This window comes from Argiope bruennichi, chromosome 5, assembly GCF_947563725.1.
Source record: "Argiope bruennichi chromosome 5, qqArgBrue1.1, whole genome shotgun sequence".
Taxonomy (NCBI): Eukaryota; Metazoa; Arthropoda; class Arachnida; order Araneae; family Araneidae; genus Argiope; species Argiope bruennichi.
The window spans coordinates 55,737,043-55,758,411 of NC_079155.1; the positions used below are offsets into that span (position 1 = coordinate 55,737,043).

A 21,369-nucleotide genomic window follows, 5' to 3' on the forward strand; every position below is an offset into this window, starting at 1 on the left:
AATTACACTTGAAAACTTTATACATTTACATATTTACAATCACACCACATACCGTCCACGAGATTTTTCCTGATTACCACAATACTCATTATATATCAGTTTTGCTAAAAATAAATGAAAAACAGCTATAAGAAATGCTATTGAAACCCAGAAAAAAGCTGGCAAACCTCCTAACTGATGTCCGTGCCTATGTAAGGCAATGATATGATGTTCATGAGCAGGAGCTGTGAAAACAAAAGAGTAGCTGTATTAGTTGAGAATGTCATTTTAATATAAATACATGCATTTTTGTTTATTTTGAAATAGTTAATATCCTATTCAATCTGATTTAAGGGCAATAAAAGATTCAACAGCAGTATGTAATTTCTCAGCTTATATCTTTAAATGAACATGAAATAATACTACTTTACATTTAAGAAAAGAAAAAAAATATTATAAATGTAAAAAAAGATATAACACAAAAACAATCTGCAAAAATCGATGTGGTATCAGAAGGTATCACTATTTTAAATATTAAATGACTGAAAAAAATGCCCCCCCCCCTGCTTTTTTTTCATGCAATTCAAATTTATCATCATAAAAATATTTTATATTGTATCTTTCATGTTGTTGTATACAAGATTTTTAAAAAAATAATCCAATTTATGTAGTAATGAATTCACCATACAGTAAACTCTTGATAAATGAAGAAACCTTTTATCACTTGCATCATATATAAGAATCATTCTGATAAAAAAAAAAAAATTGAATTTCATAAAATGATTGTACCAAACATAAACACTGAGAAATAAAATTAGTGTGATTAATTGAACAAAATAAATTTATACTAAAAATGATATTGAAAATATAGATCAAATCAACCTCAAGAAGGACAAAATTCAATGTTGAAACGTGAGAAACAAAATTGCTGATTGAATTGTTTTATTGTCTAAAAATTTCTTTCTTACCTGCCATTGAGTTTAACAGCTATTCATTATAAAATATTTTCATGTTTTCCTTAATTTTAATTTATAAAATATCCAAAAGACTACAATAATAATTTTCATTCAATAAAAATGTTGGAATATCTCATTAATATTAAAGGCAAAAGATGAAATTCAAGTTAGATTAATTTTTTATTTCAGAAAATAAATGTTTAATTTGCACCAGCCCAAAACCAATTATTTCCAACACCGAAAAAATACAACTTACTTTCCTTCACTGAAAATAGAAATGTATTTCTCAGTTAATTTTTTTCAGTGTTATTGTAAGATGTTTGAAAAACAGATTTAACTGCACTAAAAAAATGAGGGAAAAAATACCTTCAACAACTTCTGCTACATGAATGGTATGTTTTAGTTCTTCCATATGTTGCTTATCTGCAGTTATATACAATATAGCAGTAATTGGACTAGTTAATTTGACAGGCAGTTGCACTGGTTCAGACCTAAAATTATTTAATATAAAAGTTATTTTATAATTTTTTAATTAATCATAATTTATTAATGATTGATTTATACAATCACAAAAAGTTTTAAGATTTAAAAAAAATGATTGTTATACAAACAAATTGTTTTTCCCCAAAAAAAGCTAAAAATTTAAGAAACATTATATTCGAAAGTTTATATGCATCTGAAATATATGCACATTGAAATTTATACATAAAACAAATTAAAATTATAGATGTTTTCAAGTAATTAAGTCCCCGTTTTTTTCATTATCACAAATAAAATATTAGTATTTTTTGGAAAAATATATGGCCCTTATTTTGTTTTTTACATTTTGAAAACTTTTCTTATATTAAGCAAAAGGACATGCAAGATTTTGTCATTTTTATCAGAATATTTTATTAATGTTTTTATCCGTTTGGCATCTATTGCATAATTTGAAAAACAGAAAATTTTAACAAATTATTTCTGTAATTTAACAAAAAATATATTACTTTGAAAATTTTATTTTATTACAACATTTTAATATTCAGGATTTTATAATTTATAACAAATAATAGTACTGTTAATAGCAAAAATTAGCATTAACATTATGTTGAAATCTTTCAAAAGAATAATTGCACTTATTTTAAACCTTTTCAATAAAAAATGGATAGAAACCTACCCCAATTTCACAGGAGGATCTAAGCAACCACCATCACAAGCATAATAGTCTTTATCACTGCGATCCAAAGCTGCATAAATCAAAGCTTTGTTATCCTCTTGTACAATCACACTTACGTTGACATGGGTAGAATTACCATAAATTATACGACGGAAATGATAGTCTCTGTGCAAGTCTTTAGGCTCAGTGTCAAATTCTAAATGATGATCACTGAATTTAAAACCCCCAAAGCTAAGAATCATGGCTTGCATCACACCTTCAGCTCCTATATATATATATAAAAAAAAAAAAAAAAAGTGAAACGAAAATTGTTCCCCTAGAGCAAAACAGTATGAGAATGTTTTAAGTGTGATTTATCAATCTTCATGTTAATTTTAAAATTCCACCTAATTAATTGGCAACAATAAGATTAATTAAAAAATATGTTTAATATCATTGCAAAATACATTGTTATACATCCAGTAACTAAAACAATGAAAAATATTGCTATAAAACCTGCTTAAAATGTATTAAAACTAGAGAAAAAATTACATTGAAATAAAACTGACTGCACTAAAAAGCTATTTTCTTTTCTTTTGAATTTTGTAAGCGATATAAAATTTACTTCTGTTCATTTATATCCTTTAAGAATATTGAAGAAAAATGTCAATATTTTGACTAAATTTTAATAAAGAATCTAATTAAAATTTTGTATTTTTTTCTCTTAGTGAACATTTAATATGAAGGAAGTAAGTATATATCTGAAATTGGTATCACTTGGTTCATGCACTTGCCCTATAGAATGTTTTAAATGATTTTTTCGTCATGTATATTGTTTCCAAAGTCACAAATTACAGACACTATACAAACTTTTAACATTATCATTTTAAAATTACTAATGCATTAAAAATATTTTTACATCATAATTAAAATTATTTAATATAATGATTTCTTGTTATATTTGCCAAAAAATTATTATTAACTGTAATTGTATGTATTCTTACCAGCTTGTAATAAACGGTGGCACCCTTGTTTATTCAAAGTAAGAAACCACAAATGAACAACTTTATTAACATCTGATATAGATTTCAAATCAGACCACAATGTTGAAGCTTGCCTATAAAAAATTAAATTGTAATGTATAAAGAAATAAAAAATATGATATAATTTCAAATTGCTTAAAATATTCAGATATAATATTTGCAATGTATCTATGAGTTTGTAATAGGTACATTATATTATAATAGATACTTTGTAAAAGTAAATACATTTGGAAAAATTTCCAAAGAAAGTACTTTATGATTAAGGTTTGTTTATTAGTGAAGTGCATTATTTAAAAATATTTTTTCATCTGTAACTTCACAGATAAAAAAAAATTAATATAATTCCAAATATAGTTCACAGCAATGAAACAACATCAAAATTATCAAATATATTCTTTTACTGCGTCTTATGGATTATTATCGAATCTTTATGTATTGTATCAACAATTTTATCAACTAATCAAATAAATGAAAAAATAAATTTGACCCCCCCCCAGGCTGAACTATTATATAACAAAACTCAAATTAACCCTCTCTATCTAGATCATAACTGTGACAGATAATCAAATAGACATATAATAAAAATCTTTTCATATGAATGTTAAAAAAAACGTGAATTTATTACTACTTGAGAGGAAAGTGAAAATAATATTTTCTAAGCTGTATAGTACATACAAATTTTATTTAATTTTAAAGAACAATCAATATATTCCTCATTAGTATTAATGTACAGAAATATACTGTATTACTTACTGTAAGTCTACTTCACTTTAAAATAATATGTAATTCGTTTGTTTTGTTTATTAATTTTTTTAGATAAGACTTATAACAGATACTGATAATTAATCGAAGTGTTATTGTAGCATGATAATGTTTTAAGGTTCACATCAGATATAAAATAATTATCATAATTTATAACAATGACATGTACTCAAAAATGTGTTTAAAATCAATACAGTGAACATGACAATTTCAGTAACTGAAACAATGAAGAGTGAAACCTAGTGAGCTCCTACTATCCAGAAAAACTATATGCCAAATTTTGTAAATCTAGGCACAATAAAGCATTTTTGAATGATTTTTGAATCAAGAATGCTATATGCAATTGACAGATAACTTCCTGTCTATACATACTTATACAGATTATAGTATTTTTAATCAAGAACAAGAAAAAGTGATAAATATTTAAAATAGCAAAACTCTTAGACAAAACATAAGTACAAGGTGAATTTTTCCAACAAGGAGATATTTTCTTGATTTTCAAAAAATAGTTAAAAAATTTTACATGAATGTCATACATTACACCAAAGTATCATTTGGGGGTTCAGAAAATTTTAATAAAAGATTTTAAGTACTTTTCAAATTAAAATGAAAGAAAGGAAGTATTCTAATTTTTTAAAACTTTAAAATATTAACTATTACAAAATTATATCTAATTTAGAAATTTAATGATTGATTATTATAAATAGTATTTTCTACAATTATAGGAATAGAAAAGAAATAACTTACAAAGTATGATGTCCACTGTAACATTTGTCTGGAACATACAAATACTTCTGGTATGAGAGACGCTGATGAGGTGTTATGTCTGTTTCGGACATAAAATCTCTAGAATTGGACATCATGTAATATAATGTTGCGTTTATCTTATCACCATTTAAGGCCCCTTGAGCTCTAGATATACTTATGGTGAATCCACTGTGCCACAACTAAAAAAAACAATAATATATATTTTTTTAAAAATCATTGCCATATAAAATGCAAACATAGATAATAAAAGTATTCTTACTTTTTTCCATGCTTCAACATGTTTCATGCGTAAATACAGGGGATCTGTATCTAATGCATTTCTAAGATCCTATAAAATTTTAAGTTTATAATGAGTAATTATTCAGAAACTATAAAAATATGGATTACAATAAAAGTATTGAAAAAATAATATTCACCATTTGAGACTGTGATTCAAGTTTTTGCTTTACAGTTTCTGGTATAGGAACAGAGAATGGCTCTGAGTAATGCACAGCAGTTCTGATGACTAATTTTTTTGAGCTTTAAAAGTTAAAATTGTAATAATGTTATTTTGTAGTTCAAAACTTGTATAGATAAAAATAAATGTTATGTAACACATATAACCCATAATCTTTTAATTTTTATACATATGAGTGCATTTGATAATCTTTAATCATTTATTGACAGAAATTTTCCTTACAATAATATGCAGCTCAATTTTCCACAAAAGAAATGAGGAGTTACAATGTTTAAGCTTATTTTGCCTTTTTAAGCCTTATTCATTCAAAAACTGAAATAAGAATGAAAATAATATATGCCCTTATATTAAAGCTAAGGTATCAAAAATAGCATATAAATTAACAAACCACTTTTCACATGCTTAATTTCTTGAAAAATTTTATATACAGGAGTCCTGAAAAAGTGAGGCAAAACTTTATTTCCTTAACTACTGTATCTTTCCAACTGCGAATTTTCATCAAAAAAGGTACCCATAAGTATGAAAATACTTTGGCTTTGGTAGAGGAAAATAAGTGAAAATTGCAAAAAAATTTTTTAATTTTTATACAATCCGAATAGCAAAAAGCATAAACGGGTTAGATGATGTTCTTACACTCATCTATAAGAATACAAACAAACTATAAAATTAATTACTTAAGATTATTTAAAGGATATAATCAGGAAAAAAAAATATATTTATTAACTGTCATAATGAATGAAAAAATGATACATTAATTGAAGTATAAGGAACTTGTTCAAAATGAACATCCTCAATATCTATACAAAGTTGCATTCATTTAACAATACTGGGGCATTTCAGGTTTTTTTTAATTCATTGCCAAACATCAAAAGCCTTACTGCCGAAACCAATTCAAACCTTCATTCAAACATAATGACAATCAAAATCCAAACAATGGAATATATCAGTCACTACTCAGCATACTGTTCTAAAAAACAAAGAATTTCTAAAAATTCCAAACACAAATTTGTAGAAATTTAAAAGTAATGATAAACTTCTTGTAGAATGGATTTGTACAACTTCAAGAATATTAATGTTGAAAATTAATGTTCAATTTCGATTAATCAATATTTGTCGGTCCAAATTGCATTTCTCAAAACAGGATTTGATTTTACTTATAATATGGCCCAATTATAAAATTCTGTACTTGTCTATGTGACTGTTGTATTAATCTGTAGACCCAAATACTGTACAGATACCAGTTATTATGATAAAATATTCTTTATACTTCAAGGCTTTACAATGTCAAGTTTTAGACTCACTATTAGCAAATCAACATGTTTAACTTAAGCTAAAATTTTAATTCCTCCTCCTAGAAGTGCAAGGATCCTTTAGTTTACCACCACTAAAATTTTCCTTAAATATACTTCCTAGAAGGATGCTGAGAATTCGGAAAATGACATTCCTATTCTGCAATTAGGAGACATTATTATTTACATACATCATATATTGTCAACAGCATGTTCAAACATTTTTAATATTCAAATATGTCATTCGTTTAAAAAGCACATAAGTGTATGTAAATAATTTTATCTTGCTCAACATTCCAATATTTGTCTGAGATATCTTAAATATTCAGTTTCTCATATTTCTCTTCCTTTCTTTAGAAAGTCAAAGTTGTAACTGTCAGCCAACCAAAATGAGCAATGTTATGCACGATTAACAAATTTCTTTAAAATCAAGATGGTTGGATGATGCACATTAATGTATCATATCAGTCCCTTTAAATGGAAAAAAAAATGCTTGTCTCTGCAAAATTTGTAGGTAGAATGTGTGCTTAGATTGATATAAAAAAAATTCATATCACCTTTTTGCTATAAAGGCTTATAAAAATGTAATTTTGTAAAATAAAAATTTAATTTTTTTATTTTCCTCTCTCAAAAAAAAACTAAGGGTCATCATGCAATTGTACACCTTATTTAATGAAAGTTTATAATCAGAAGTATATGCCTAGATGCAATATTTAAGGAAATAAATTTAATTCAAGGGAGGGGGGATTCCTTGTATATAAATACACTGATAATATAATTTTATTATCAAGAGTATACAATAATAATGTTATATAGTAACATACTATAGTCCATGTATTTTCTGTAGGTGGTTCAAGGTCACATTTTCTACCTAGTTACTGGTTGTCTGCCTCGCAACGCTGAGGCAGATAATAGTGTCACTCATTTTTTTTACGCAGCTGTTAAGGTATTCCGAAGATAAGGTATTCCCGAAATGTACTTGCATAGAAAAAAAAACAAGCTTTGTCGGAACCATGGCAATGAAGAAAGAGTGAAGAACAGGGATAACAAGTGTTCTTGAAACGCCTACAGAAATTACACAGACTATAGTATAGGATTTTGAACAAACTGACTTCCTTAAAAAAATATTGTTATTAATCAAGCAAAGATGCAATTTTATTATAAAGTATTAAAATATGTAAATCTTACAAAAAAAATATTAGTTTGAAAAGGTCAGGGTTTTTTTTTTAACTCTCACTTAACAATAGAGTTAAAAACTGTATGAGAACTAAATTTATGCACCTTTTATGCACACAATTAAATTTAAAATTCATAAAATAGTTATCGCAAAAGTAAATATTAAATGAGTCTATTAACCTTTTAGGTGGGATAATGATTGTACTTGGCACTTTTGTAGCAGCAATAGATAGCATAATACTTTTGGAAGAATCAGGCACCTTTACTTCTTCAGAAAATACTTTATATTCAAATTTGTTTCCATTGGGTAAAGTTCTACAAAATTAAAACAAATATAAATTTAATTAACATAGCTGTAAACAATAAATGCTCTAAATTAGATATAAATTTTTGAACATGAAATCTTACTTAAAATAAAGTCTTCATTTTAAAAAGAAAGATAAGGTAATTACTAATACAGTTTATTTCAGAATGCAATTAAATGCTAATTATCATCAAGGAAAATCTACTACTTAAGTAATATTTCTAAAATAAGGTGTTACATTTAATATCTCCTTCTAATTTTAAAATTCTTTGTATAAAAACATCATAAACAAATTATATTAATTTTTTTTTCAAAAAGAAGTAAAAATTCTAAAACTACAGTTAGCATTTTGCTTAAACTTAAAAAGAAGCTAAAGTTCAACCATTTCATTTTTGAAAGAAATATTAGTAGGGGAAGGGGGCTACGGAGTAGGTACATGAATTGTATAAGTTCTGACAAGATAAGATTGGTTTATAGGCCTCAGCACATGCAATTTATTAAATAAACAAATAAATAATTCAATAAATGAATTCAAACAAATTTCATACATTAAGCTATATCAATATTTATTGCACATTCAATTATTTTGATTTATCATTTTAAATTCCTTTATCAAATTACAACTCAGCAAGCCAAGAAATAAAATAAAATGTTTCCATCAAAAGAAAATTTTAAAATTATGAAAATCAATTTTAATAAGAAGCAATGCACATAATAAATAATTTTGTAAATTGATGCTATGTAAAAAAAAAAATGAAATAAAAATTTTGTATAAAGAATTATTTTGCAAACTAAATCACTAATAAAATCACTATATAAAAATATATTAACACACAATGAACAGCAAATTTTAATATATATATATATATATATATATTAAACATATTTTTTAGCAGTTGTCTGGTCGAAGAGAAGATTTCTGAGCTATTTATTTCATCCCGGGAGACATAATTTATGTACAAGAAAGAAGTGACGAGATGTGTCAGTCTACACCACAGCAGAAGAGCGAAAGAGTCTCTCAGTGATTTTATACTGAAGAAAGGGATTTCTTTGACATATGTAGATTTAGGTAAGGGAATTTTATGTATCTTTAAAAGAATGAACTAAGCATTAAGGTTTTTTTTATCCCTTTGCTTAGAGCATGTGTAGGAATAATTAAATAAAAAAGCAGGAATTGGATCAAGAATGAAGAGAACATTTTAGAATAAAATTAATATGGGCTAAATTAGGATAAAAATTTGGAAACCAATTAATACAACTTAATACCACTTAAATCAAATTTTAAAATATGCAAGTACAAAGGTTTGCATTAAAACAACATACACTTACATGACTAGAGGAGAATTTTCACTACTTGTAGATGATTCTTGTCTTAATATAAGAGTCAAATCCTCATTCTAGAAAAATATTGGAATATAAATAGATAATTTACAATAAGTTATTAATGTAAAACACACACACATACATTCAATATACATTATATTTATACACATTCTATATACTTAAATATTACATGTATAGAATGCACATATTTATTCAAATTCATTAGCAAAATATGTAGTAAAAATAAAACTTTAATTAAATTGTTTCCAATACAAAAATAAATAATAAAAAAACAAAAAGATAAAAACTAAAAAAAATTAACATCAATTTTGTTTTTACGGTTATTCACAATTCAAGTTTACAGAATTAAGAAAATTATTGGTAACAGCATAACATCACACCCAAACAAATATTTTGGTATAAAATAAATATCCTAGTATATTTTAAAGTGACTGATATATTTGAATAAAAGTCAGTTTCAAATATGATGGACTTATTTAAAACAAAAATCATTTGAGGTTGTAAAATCTTTTTTTAATATTAAAATTTTACAGAAATGTATGCATTTGACATTAACTATTAATATACATCTAATTTTTATTTTTACGTGCAAAAAAAATTATTGCTATTCCAACATAATTTTAGCATTAAAAATATATTAAAATAATGAAATCAAAATAAGACAAAAAAAGAATAGCAAAAGTCATATCTTTAAGATTAGAAAAAAATATTTTTACAGTATAAATATATTCTACTACTAGGACCTAAAAAAAAAGTATGTATCAACATACTAATGGGTTCATAATTTCAATCTGTTGAATTAACAGGGAAGGAGCTATACGATAAGCATACACTTGATGAATCACACTAACTGGGTGTCTCCTCTAAAACCAAAAAACAAAGAATATCTAAGAATAAATTGATTCAAATAAATATTTCATTGCAATAATTACAATAAAATAAATTTTATTAAATAATTATTTCCTAAATAAAATATCACAAAAAATAAAGTTTCAAAGATGTAAACCTTTTTTATTGTCTTCTGATGAATTTTTTAAGTATAATAAAATACTTAAGTATTATTAATTTTATCATTCTGGTATTATTTATAGCTATCCTGATAAAATAATCAGTATATAAAGCAATCTTAACAATTAAAATAAAATTCCTTTAGATTTAATAATTTATGCTTTTATTCTGTGATTTGTAACTATTATAATTTCATTTTGAAAAAGATGAAAATAGTTAAATTTGCTAAGGTATTTTATTATTATTATTTTTTTTTATATATATATAGGAAAACATTACAAAAGGAAATGCAAAATATGTTCATTTCCAAAGCAAACAGCATTGTATAAGAAGTAAAAAGATCCCTTTATTATCATGAATGATTGTTTATTTCAATGCTTTTTTTAAACTGAATGTGGTCCATTAACACTACAACAAAGATAAACTTTTAATACACCTTCTAAAAGTCCTCATGGGAAGGGGGGAATGGAAAGGAAGGAAAAGATTTTGAAAAGAAAAAAAAACAAAAACATTACAGTTAAAATTGTAAATACCCTATCCTGATATCTCTACACATGCAAAAACATACTTGATTTCATTTTTTTGCAATTTCTATGAATAATAAATTGGAACTCTATAATTTCCTTTTTGTTTTTGTTTTTAATCAAACAAAATTTTTAAAATAGCAGTATTTACAATTAATTTTGAACAGTTTTTTAATTATTTTTTCTTTCTTAAAAAATATTTATCATTATTTCACACTGATTGAATGTTTCTAAAATTTGAAATTAAATAAGCGAAAACTCTTTTAATTACAAATGACTTGCAGCCTTTTACTCTTCTTGATCTTTAATTTATTAAAAAAAATAGAACAAAGCATTTAGAATAGATAAATGAAAAAGATTTTAGCAAATAATGAACATCTAATATAAAATAATATTTTTAGTTAAGTAAATTATATTCAGTAAAACAAATGTACAACTAACCATATTAAAACACTGGAATTTATAAGCAATACCACTTGTATAATGCACAGCTGTTCCTTCTGTAAAAAAAAAAAAAATAATAATAATAGTAATGTTATTAGATTTCCAAGCATATTTTAGCAGTTTAGACAAAACCATTCACAAAAACATTTGCATGATACTTAATACACAGAAAATAATTTAAGCAGCTTTAATACTTTAGCAGCTTCAACACAAATACAAAAAAAAGAAAGAAAATAAGATTAGATTAAAGTAAAATCAATAATTTTATCTGACTAAGCTATTAGTGACACACAGTGATTTAAAATCAATTATGTTATATAATTTATGACAAAAGATTTTTTTTTTTAAAATCTTGGTACTATTCTTAAGAAATTTATGAACATATCTAAAAACTACAAATCAATATAAACTGCATGGCTACAATTCTAGCAATGAAGTATGGTTGATAGCTGTTGAGTTCTAATATGATTAAATATAAGAATGACAGAGGAGTAATGAAAGAAAATCAATGAATTTAACATAACATAGTTTATGAGATAAATCAGAAGTTGCTAACAAATGTATTTACCAATATCATTTAACACTGTAAATGTGAATGATGTATGTGTATAATGTATATATTGATGCATGCATGATTTTAAATCATAATAGCTGTAACTACAAAATTCCCATTAATAAGAATCTAATCAGAAATTCATTAGACTATTGCAGCAGATAAAGCTCTTTATATGACTTCAGAGGAAAAAAATCTTGAAGACTGAAAACATTACTAAGAAACACATAGTTGGTAAAAAAAAAAAAAAAAAAAAAAAAAAAAAAAAAAAAAAAAAATTAAAAAAATAGAGGAGCAAAGAAAAGAATTGTAAGTTTTCAGGAAAAATTAAAATGAGACAAGAGCAACCAGAATAATCACTTCTAAAGACAAAAACTCATAAAAAACAATATGTGAAAATGAAAATTTTTTAAGATGATTCTATCAGTAGTCAAGATAGTTATTGAATTATCTCAATTATTCCAAGAAGATGAATATTTTGCAAAGTGTGTGAGCAGTGTGAAATGTTGCCAGTATCAAAGAATTTGAATATGATTTTTTCTCCAAAAATTTAAAATGCTTTTTATAAATTGTTAAGAAGTTTCAAATCTTTCAGATAAACAGAGTACCACACTTATTTAAATTTTAATACAGTATTTTATTGTGAATGCATTATTATTATTATGCTTTATTGAATGTAGTATATTGTATATTTCTTCTCAGAAGTATCAAATATTATCTTTATAACTTTTTCATCTTCATATTTAAATTAAAACAATTTTGAAATAGAATTAATAAAATTTTCAAACCAATTTGGCAAAAAATAGAATTTTGTTTATGCATAAATACTTTTATGTTCAATTATAATTTCAGAGTCTATTTGATACAAATTTAAATTTGGTATGATGCAATTTTCCTAAAAATGTTCTAGAACTATTTCTTTTGCAATCTCTTTTATTTATAATCTAAATTCACCTCCCCTCCAGTAATTTAGAATGCAATTCATAAATTTTTAAGATGAAATATATTCTGGAGCACTACAATTTTGTTCATAGACATTCAAAATATTTTGAAATTTTCTTTCCAAATATTTCTATTTGCATCTATGAAGTTATATAATTTTGCTATTTTTTTTTCTTTTTTTAATGAGGGAAAACATTTTAAAAACTGATATTTATTCAATATCAATTTTAACTCGTGACTACATTATATTATTTTTATAATTTTCAAAAAATACATAAGGTTATCTTTTAATCAATTTTAAAGAAAACTATTATAATTTTATTTTTATGAGTGCTGATGTTAATAGGTATTACCAATATTATAAATTTAAAAAATATGAGACTAAATAAATATACTTGATAGGTGATTTTTTTTTCTTTGAATTATTCTCTAATCCTTTTTGGCACAATGTTTACAAAAAAAAAAAAAAAAAAAAAAAAAAAGTCAACAATTTACAAAACTTTTTTTAAAAAAATAAGATTTTTCCCATTTAGAGCCTTCAAAATTATTGAATAGTAGTATCTTGTTTCTTTTGAAAACTATCGTTGGAGCACAAAGAAATTTTGTTTTATGGGAGTAATTTTATATTTAAAATGCTCTAATTTAAAAAATAAAAGAGAAGTTTTTTAATTCTTAAAGACTGCAATTCTAACAAAACCAACTGATCACATTCTTCTAATATATTAATTTGTAATTGTATATAAGATCTGAATTTATTTCTGAAGACGTCAAAATGAGCATTCTGATAATGCTGTGATTAGAGACATGGCTTGATAAGCAACACTTCTCATTTCATGCATGAAAATTGTAGCTTTTCACAGAAACCACCTTCAATGTTCAAAATACATAAATCCCTTTTTTTGTGAAGCACATATTGTCAACTTCTTCAAGGTATTTTATTCCAAATACTTAAGTATTTTCAATTTTTAAATTTATTTTCTCTTTTTAGTTAATATTTGAATTAATTTAGAATGATTTTTATATTTCTTAATTTACATATATTAGATTTAGTTTAAAATAATTTATGTAAAAATTTATAAAATTATGTACTTTTTAAAATATTTTAAATGATTTAAATTTCTTAGAATATAAATAAAAATGTTTACAAGCTGTTTATTCATGATTATTGTTACTGTCATAAAAAAATTTATGAAATAATCTCTGAAAAATTTCTCACAAACTGATTGTTGTAAATAAATAATATCGCCATATGAGGACTCCTAGCCATTGCCTTTTTCCATAATATTAAAAAATTCTAATAACCTGCTAAAGAAGAATTCAATCTTTTTCTTACTGCAGTATGAAACAGTATAAGTATAACCTAATATGATTATTATGTCATAAAATCTATAGCAAACAAACAATTTATATATTCAAGAGAAAATATTTAGTTTCTATAAAAATTATTATTTTTATTTATATGTGCTATCTTATCAAACTTATAGTGCACAAAATATTTAAATAACTCAACAAATTTTGTTAATTCTGATTTCATTTGACAATGATATGCATTTAATTTATTAATATGATTACTCTAAAATAATATGCAATATGAGTACAGAATATGAGTATTAACAGGAGCTTTTAATTTAGATTTTCAATCTGGATCAATATTTTTAATATTTCATGCTCATGTAAGAATGACATTTTAGAAAAAAAAAATGTATAATTAGAGGACAAATTTATGCTAATTCTCAAAAATTTAAATTTTGTGTCGTGATGAATGAAAACAATATAATGCCAACCTGGCTAGAAGGATACAATATTTAGACAATTCAAGTCATTAAACTTGATATTTGTTTCAAAATTAAGAGTAATAAGCATATTTGTTACTGGAAGATGGCACATTATTTTATATATAATTTTTAAGAAAACCAAATAGAAGATGTCATGGTTATTCAGATAAGATTGGTAGTCTCCATGCATGATCAAGAGTGGTTCTTCTAGCAGAGAAAAATGAATCCCTCCCTCCCAAATTAAGCATATATAAAGAAGAAAAAGAAAGAAAAGAAAAGAACGTTAAGAAAATTAAGCATTTTTTTTTCTTTCAAATTGAATAGAAGGAAGGTTCTTTTATGGCAGATTTGTAAATTTGCAATATAGCATGGTTAAACCCACAATAAAATATATCAAATATATTTAAAAACTGAACTGCAGAATAAAAAAAAAATTAAAATAAGATATATATTTTACTCAGTTTCTATACATACAGATTACAATTACATATACATAGAATTATATACATACTAACAGTAAAATAAACAGAAAATCACTTATACAAGAAATTAATAAATGCACCAAATATGATTACCTTGCGTACTAGCACCTGGAATATCAACTTGAACAATTGGATGATAATTAATAGGGATTGAAAGATATCGTTTATAATGGACATATAACTCTTCTTTTTTGTCAAGAGGAACACCAATTTTTCCATTCCCTAAAATCAAAATTCAACTCATATTTTAAATTTAAGTTAAAACAATATATTGGCAGTTAATTAGTATTAAACAATATTTATATAAAAATTCATTGTAATTGGTATTGGCAAAATTTAAAGAAATTTAGAATAGAATTTTCTTTCTTCTTTATTTTAAAAATCAAGAAACCAACTTTTAAAAAAAATCTCACTTAAAATCAAGTATCTTCCTTTTTAATATCATAATCACTGGCTTAAAAAATTAAGAAAAATATCCTTCAATTATATTGCTAAATTATTTTGATAAAACTAAAGAAAAATAATTTGGTAAACAATATTAAAATTTGGTAAATCTAAAATCCAATTTTTAAATGTCAGATATAGTTATATTTGTAAATATGTATATTCAATTTCATGTAATTATAAGGACATTTCTAAATATATTACCAACAAAAGGAAGAAAGTATGGTTCATCTGGCTCATAAGAACGATAGATACTTGCATCAAATGTTTGGGATTCTCGTATCAGTGCATTCATGTTTGAAGCAATGCACCCAATATTAGGATCTGTTTAAAATATGAAATACATCAATATTAGCATAAATATATATTAAACAACAAAAATGACTTTTTTAAAAACTTCAATTTTTTTCTTTGTTTGAAAGAGTATTTAAATACATCTGATCTTTAAGTAAGTAGAGATTTGTCCATATTTTTATTTACATTATTTCATAACACATCTACAATTAATGATGGAAGCTGACAGTGCAACGATCATATCAATATTGAGTGATGCAAAGTGTGTTTCAATGCATCATAGACATATACAAATATCTCTAACTAAAAAATAAAAAAAAAAAAAAGAATAACATTTAATGACAGGCTTTTATTACTTTATTAAATAGAGCTTTATTCAAATAGACTGATGATTTGCAAAAGCATGAGAATCGTATTCAAGAATATTTAAAAGGCATAGTGATCATATATAAAAAAAAACTTTCCCTAAGCTATTAAATTGCAAGAATTATGGTACATATAATATCCTTCACAGGGATTGAAAATGCTATTTAGAATTTTCCTATTAATATTAAAGAGCAATTATTGACGAAGAGTTCATACAGCAAAAATTACCAACGAAGCTTTTTTTTTAATTACTGAAACAGGAATTATTTTTATAGTTGCAGTTTATTAGTATTCTTACACACACATATTATATATATATATATATTACACACACACAAAACTTATTATATATACATATATATAAGTTTTGACATATAACATCAATTTTTTTTATGAGCAAGAAAATATTATATGTAAATATGCCAAATATAGCAATCAACCAACCTAAATTGACAACATATCACAAATTCTCTGAAGTAAGATCAATGTTTATGGAATGTATTCTGGTTTGTGGAGAATCAATAAAAAAGCATAAAAAATATAGATTTTATGTAATATTTAATGTTTTAACTTTTTAATAAGGTTTCTAGTAAACCTTTTTTGGCATTGAATATATGATTTTATAACTATTTTTTTAATAAAATTTTTACAATTCTCGTATTTTTTCATTTAAATGCCAATTTCTAATAATACGTGAAAATGCTTTTTTTTTCTTCAAGTTTCAGCATAATCTTAATATGATTTGTGTCTAGTGATTATAAAGACATTTTTAATAAAATAATAGAAAATTCAAACACAGAATTATTCAGTGTAAATGTTAGCTTGCATCAAAATAATTGTAGCAATGTGCTATGAGATATGGGGCTTCATTTGTTTGATCAAATAATTACATCATTTGCATGTGTTTTCAATTTCTCGCTCTGAATGAACTTGAAATTTTTAATTAGAGAATTCTATCTGTAACAGTTTCTAGCTAAAATCTTTTTTTAGTATTTAAAATAATACACATCAATTAAAACATATTTCTTTAACCCTTATGTTCATTTTGTATAGTATACCATACATACAACTTTATAAAAATACCATACATACAACTTTATAAAAATATACTACCACTATAAAATAATTTTTATAAAGTTGTATGTATGGTATACTATACAAAATGAGATGCTATACAAAATGTATAGCTATTTATATACATTTTTTTTTTTTTTTTTTTTTTTTTGCTTTTCTTCAATAAAGCAGTCTTGCCACAATAAGGGTTAATTTTCTGGCTTTTCAATGGTTTCTATTTTAATTCTCCAATACCTTGAACATTAAATTTCGTTTTTCAATATTTATTTAAAATTACAAAATATTACATAAATATTTTAATGCTATGATTTTGCATAAAATTTGGTGCATAAATGTAATATCATGCATGATGATTTTAAATATGTGTATTATTTTTGAAAATGATTTTTTTAAATAAAAAATGATTTTCCTTTTTTAAATCAATGCCTTTTTTACACAATTTTTAATTTCATAAATTTATCTATAATTATTTTCTTAAATAAATCTAATTTTAATATTATATTTTAAATTGCATTTTTCAAAAATTCTAACTTTAAGTATTAGGTCATTCCAAATGTTTATGTTTGATTTTCATAAATGGTGTTACAGTGTAATTTATAGGGAAATGTAGATGGTGTGTTTCTTGCACTTGAAACATAAAAGTGTCTTTTGTCCCTACAGTATTGAATATTGATAAAATGCAATAATTTTTAAATATGGCAACTTTTTAAAAATAAACAATGTAAGTTCATTTTCCTTATATAATGCTTTATGAATTTCAGGAAGGCAAAAATGTTGGAACTGAATAAAAAATAAAATAAATATTTTGGATATTTATTTCAACTATGTGCCTGCTCTGTAAACTGTGAAAATATGGTTTCATAAATTTGGGAATGGTGATTTTACACTGAAAGATCAATTAAACCCAGAACAGCCTTCTGACATTGATGAAAATATAGTGAGGGCTTTAGAGAAAGAAACCCACCCCACAGAACTAAAGAAATCGTAGAGAAGCTGAACGCAGACAGCATTTCATTTTTTTTTTTTTTTAAGCTTGGGTGTATTCCCAAGTTGCAAGGTTCAAATTAAATCTTTTTTTTCCCACACCATCCATTTCTCTCCTTGCATGTTACAATAAAGAACTTTTTTTAGATTGTGTGATAACAACTGATGAGAAGTGGATTTTTATATAATAATGTTCAGCACAAAAGAACATGGGAAAAAGCAGGTGAAAATACAGAACTTGTCACAATGGCTGTGCTGCACCTTCTAAAATTACAGTTGTGTGTTTGGAGAATTATTCAGACAAATGAATAATTTCATCAGAATTATTAATTTTAAGGTACTTTAATGTGGTGAAACAATCATGGCAGAGAAGTATTGTAAGCATTTCACTAGACTGGATGGAACATTGAGAAAAATGCCCAGTTCTGGTAAGGAGAAAAGATGTAATCTTTCTTCAATTCAAACCACATATTACATAACAAAGCCTAAAAAAACTACTAGAGTTCAAGAGTTGAGCCCCTTATATGATAGTATGCCATCTAATTATTAACTGTTTTGATCTTTGTAGAATATTTTAAAAGATAAAATTTTTAAATCTGGACACTAAGATGTGTGAAAGTACTTCATAATCTTTTTTCAAGGAAAAAAAACAAGATAATTCTAATAAAATAGAATTGGCAAACTTGTAGATCAATGGAAAACTATCATTTAGAATAATAAATATTATATTCTCAATTAATAAAGTTATATTCTTCAAATTTCATTTGTTTGTAAGTTATCAATAGATTGATTACAAAATTATTAAATCATCTGAATAAGTTCATGTGAAGCATTGAATCTTATCCATTTGAATTACCTTTATTCCACTATAAATATATGGGCACAAAATAATTCAGCTTTTTTAATTCAAAATTTATACACTTTATGTCACTAATTTTATAGTGACATAAAATCACTCATATATAAAAATATTGGCTGTGAAATGAAACAAAATAAGAATACAATTTTTATGAACATATATATATGCTAAGTAAATAAATCATATTTACTATATCCATTTTCAAATTAACAAACAAAAGTTTCATTTTTGTGCATTTTAAACTATTTTTGAAAACATTACCAATCATTATTGGAGTCTTCTTCCTCACCCATCGGAAAACTGAAGGTCCAACATAAAGCAACAAGCCAAATACAAGAAGTGCTAGCAAAAAAGCCTTTCTTAACCTAAAAAGATTTGGAAGAACATTAAATGTGATGGGAAAAGAAAAAAGCCCCAACACTTAAATATCAAAGATATTCCGTTTTCTGAATTAAATATCTTTGTTAAAAACTGACTTTTTAATAGTAAATGTTATAATAATCTCTATAGCGTTTTCTTTTTTTTTTCTGTGTTTATTTATTTATTTGAGTTTTTAACTTTAGCTTACATACATCGTCATAAATGCTTAAAAATCTGCAAAAACTAAAATAAATGTTTCGATAAAAAATTTGTTTGAAATGTTTTTAAGTCATATTTTATTGATATTTAAAAAAAAAAAAAAAAATTTAACTAAAGTTCTATTCTATGGCATGATAATGCTGAGTAATAGCCAAGGCTTAGTATTATTGCTAAGTATGCTTGTCAATACACATTGTTATCAATGAATCCTTATCTGGTTATAAAAAGGCTAATAAAACTGGCCAACATCCACACTCTTTTACCCATATCACTCCACAACTGTCAATCAAACCTCATTAATATTTTAATTTTCCTCATTGTTGCAAATGCTAATTTATATCAACTTATGAAAGGGAAGGAAAGAATATGTATTAGAAAATCAGATTTTATTTTATACATACTTTCACCAATAATTAACTGGATAAATATTTATTATTTAACAGAAAAACAAATTTTACTGCATACTGTAATTAGGATACTTAATTTATTTTTAGGTTCTGAAACGACAACTTTAGCTTAATTTTGGAATTATCTGAAATACTATCCTTAATCGATAACTTTAAACTGCATTTGCACTCATTTAACAGAATACACATGCTTCTAAATATAATTTAGATTAAATTTGAAACTTATCTCAATAATATGAAGCACATGCTCTATATTAATAAATTTAGCAAAGATGAGGTTAATAAATTTGCCATGATTACCTTTACAAATAAACAAAATAATATTAATGTTACAAGCAAATGCAAAATTTTTCACTCATATTTCGTTATTCAAAATAGACAATAAATAGTAGCATTCTCAAAAAAAAAAAAAAAAAAAAAAATTAATTTTATATTTTTGCAAGATTGTACAGTCGAATTAATGAAGTAAAATATTTTAATAGGAGATTTATATAATTAAAAATGTATTACTTATCATTATCACATATATACCATAAAATTGTAATATTCTGATTAAGACTGAATGATACATTATAAAAATACTTCGGTAAACCACTATTTTCACTTGATCTCACACTACATGGGAAGATTAATAAATTTGTCCTATCGTCCGTTTTGAAAAATTATTGCAGCCGAAATGTTTAGAAGCAGCTCTGAAATATAAAACTTACGACATATAGCTGTCAAGACCTCTCTTGCATCTTCGAAAGAGATCGCACAATTCATAGAACATATTCCTCAAACGCATAAATATGAATGCACCTATCATATTAGTTGGATATATACCCAATCACCTACAAGAAATTAATTATTAAAATTTTTGCTAATGTTTCATTATTAAAATATTTATTCTATTATAAAATGTTAAAAAAATATTAAATAATGCTTAAGTACTTAATATAAATTTTCATCCTTTCCGATGCTTGAAAATGAGGATGCGATTTATTTTCAGATTTAAAGAAAATGTTCCATACAAATGTTACTGGAAATATAGTAAAATAGCATGATATAAGCTGAATGGAATGTTACAGAAAAACATTTGCTTAAAGTCATTTTCTTCTGCCGTTCAATTATTACCGATGACCGTCAACTTAAATGTAAACAAGAAAACATAAAACAAGAACAAGATTACTCGCAACGGTTACAAACAAAATTACGCAAATAAAATGAAACAAATATTTAATTTCGGAGTTTCGGTGGTTTCGATATTCGATAGTTACTTGTGTTACTGATTGAAGGCTCCCGGTACTTTTAGGGATCAAGCTATTTCAAAAATGTTAAGAAGGATGCAATTTGATAGCAATGTCAGTTTAATACGATATTAACAACTTAGTATTCTTATTCTCTCGAAGACCTACGATCCTTTTAGAAACAGGGAAACT

The 21,369-nt window shown here is 24.5% G+C and overlaps 1 protein-coding gene across 1 annotated transcript; it reads right to left on the reverse strand.

The window, feature by feature from the left end:
* Nucleotides 1–21,120, reverse strand: LOC129968637 (uncharacterized protein KIAA2013 homolog). Its single transcript, XM_056082733.1, has 16 exons — nucleotides 20,882–21,120; nucleotides 20,659–20,781; nucleotides 19,224–19,327; nucleotides 15,590–15,709; nucleotides 15,035–15,163; nucleotides 11,187–11,245; nucleotides 9,984–10,076; nucleotides 9,199–9,266; nucleotides 7,746–7,880; nucleotides 5,060–5,162; nucleotides 4,903–4,971; nucleotides 4,623–4,822; nucleotides 3,075–3,187; nucleotides 2,092–2,356; nucleotides 1,302–1,426; nucleotides 1–224 (listed from the first exon to the last, which is right to left on the reverse strand). Exons 2-16 carry the CDS (start codon nucleotides 20,754–20,756, stop codon nucleotides 40–42), a joined length of 1,866 nt encoding a protein of 621 aa, XP_055938708.1. The 5' UTR covers nucleotides 20,757–20,781; nucleotides 20,882–21,120; the 3' UTR covers nucleotides 1–39.
* Nucleotides 21,121–21,369: the final 249 nt, after the last annotated feature.

Coding starts and splice junctions, on each gene's coding strand:
- LOC129968637 (XM_056082733.1), bottom strand. CDS start 20,756: ATGATAGGTGCATTCATATTTATGCGTTTGAGGAATATGTTCTATGAA. Junction 10,077..11,186: donor AATTCCAGTGTTTTAATATG/GTTAGTTGTACA, acceptor TTTTGGTTTTAG/AGGAGACACCCAGTTAGTGT. Junction 7,881..9,198: donor GAAAATTCTCCTCTAGTCAT/GTAAGTGTATGT, acceptor TTAATTTTGTAG/AACTTTACCCAATGGAAACA.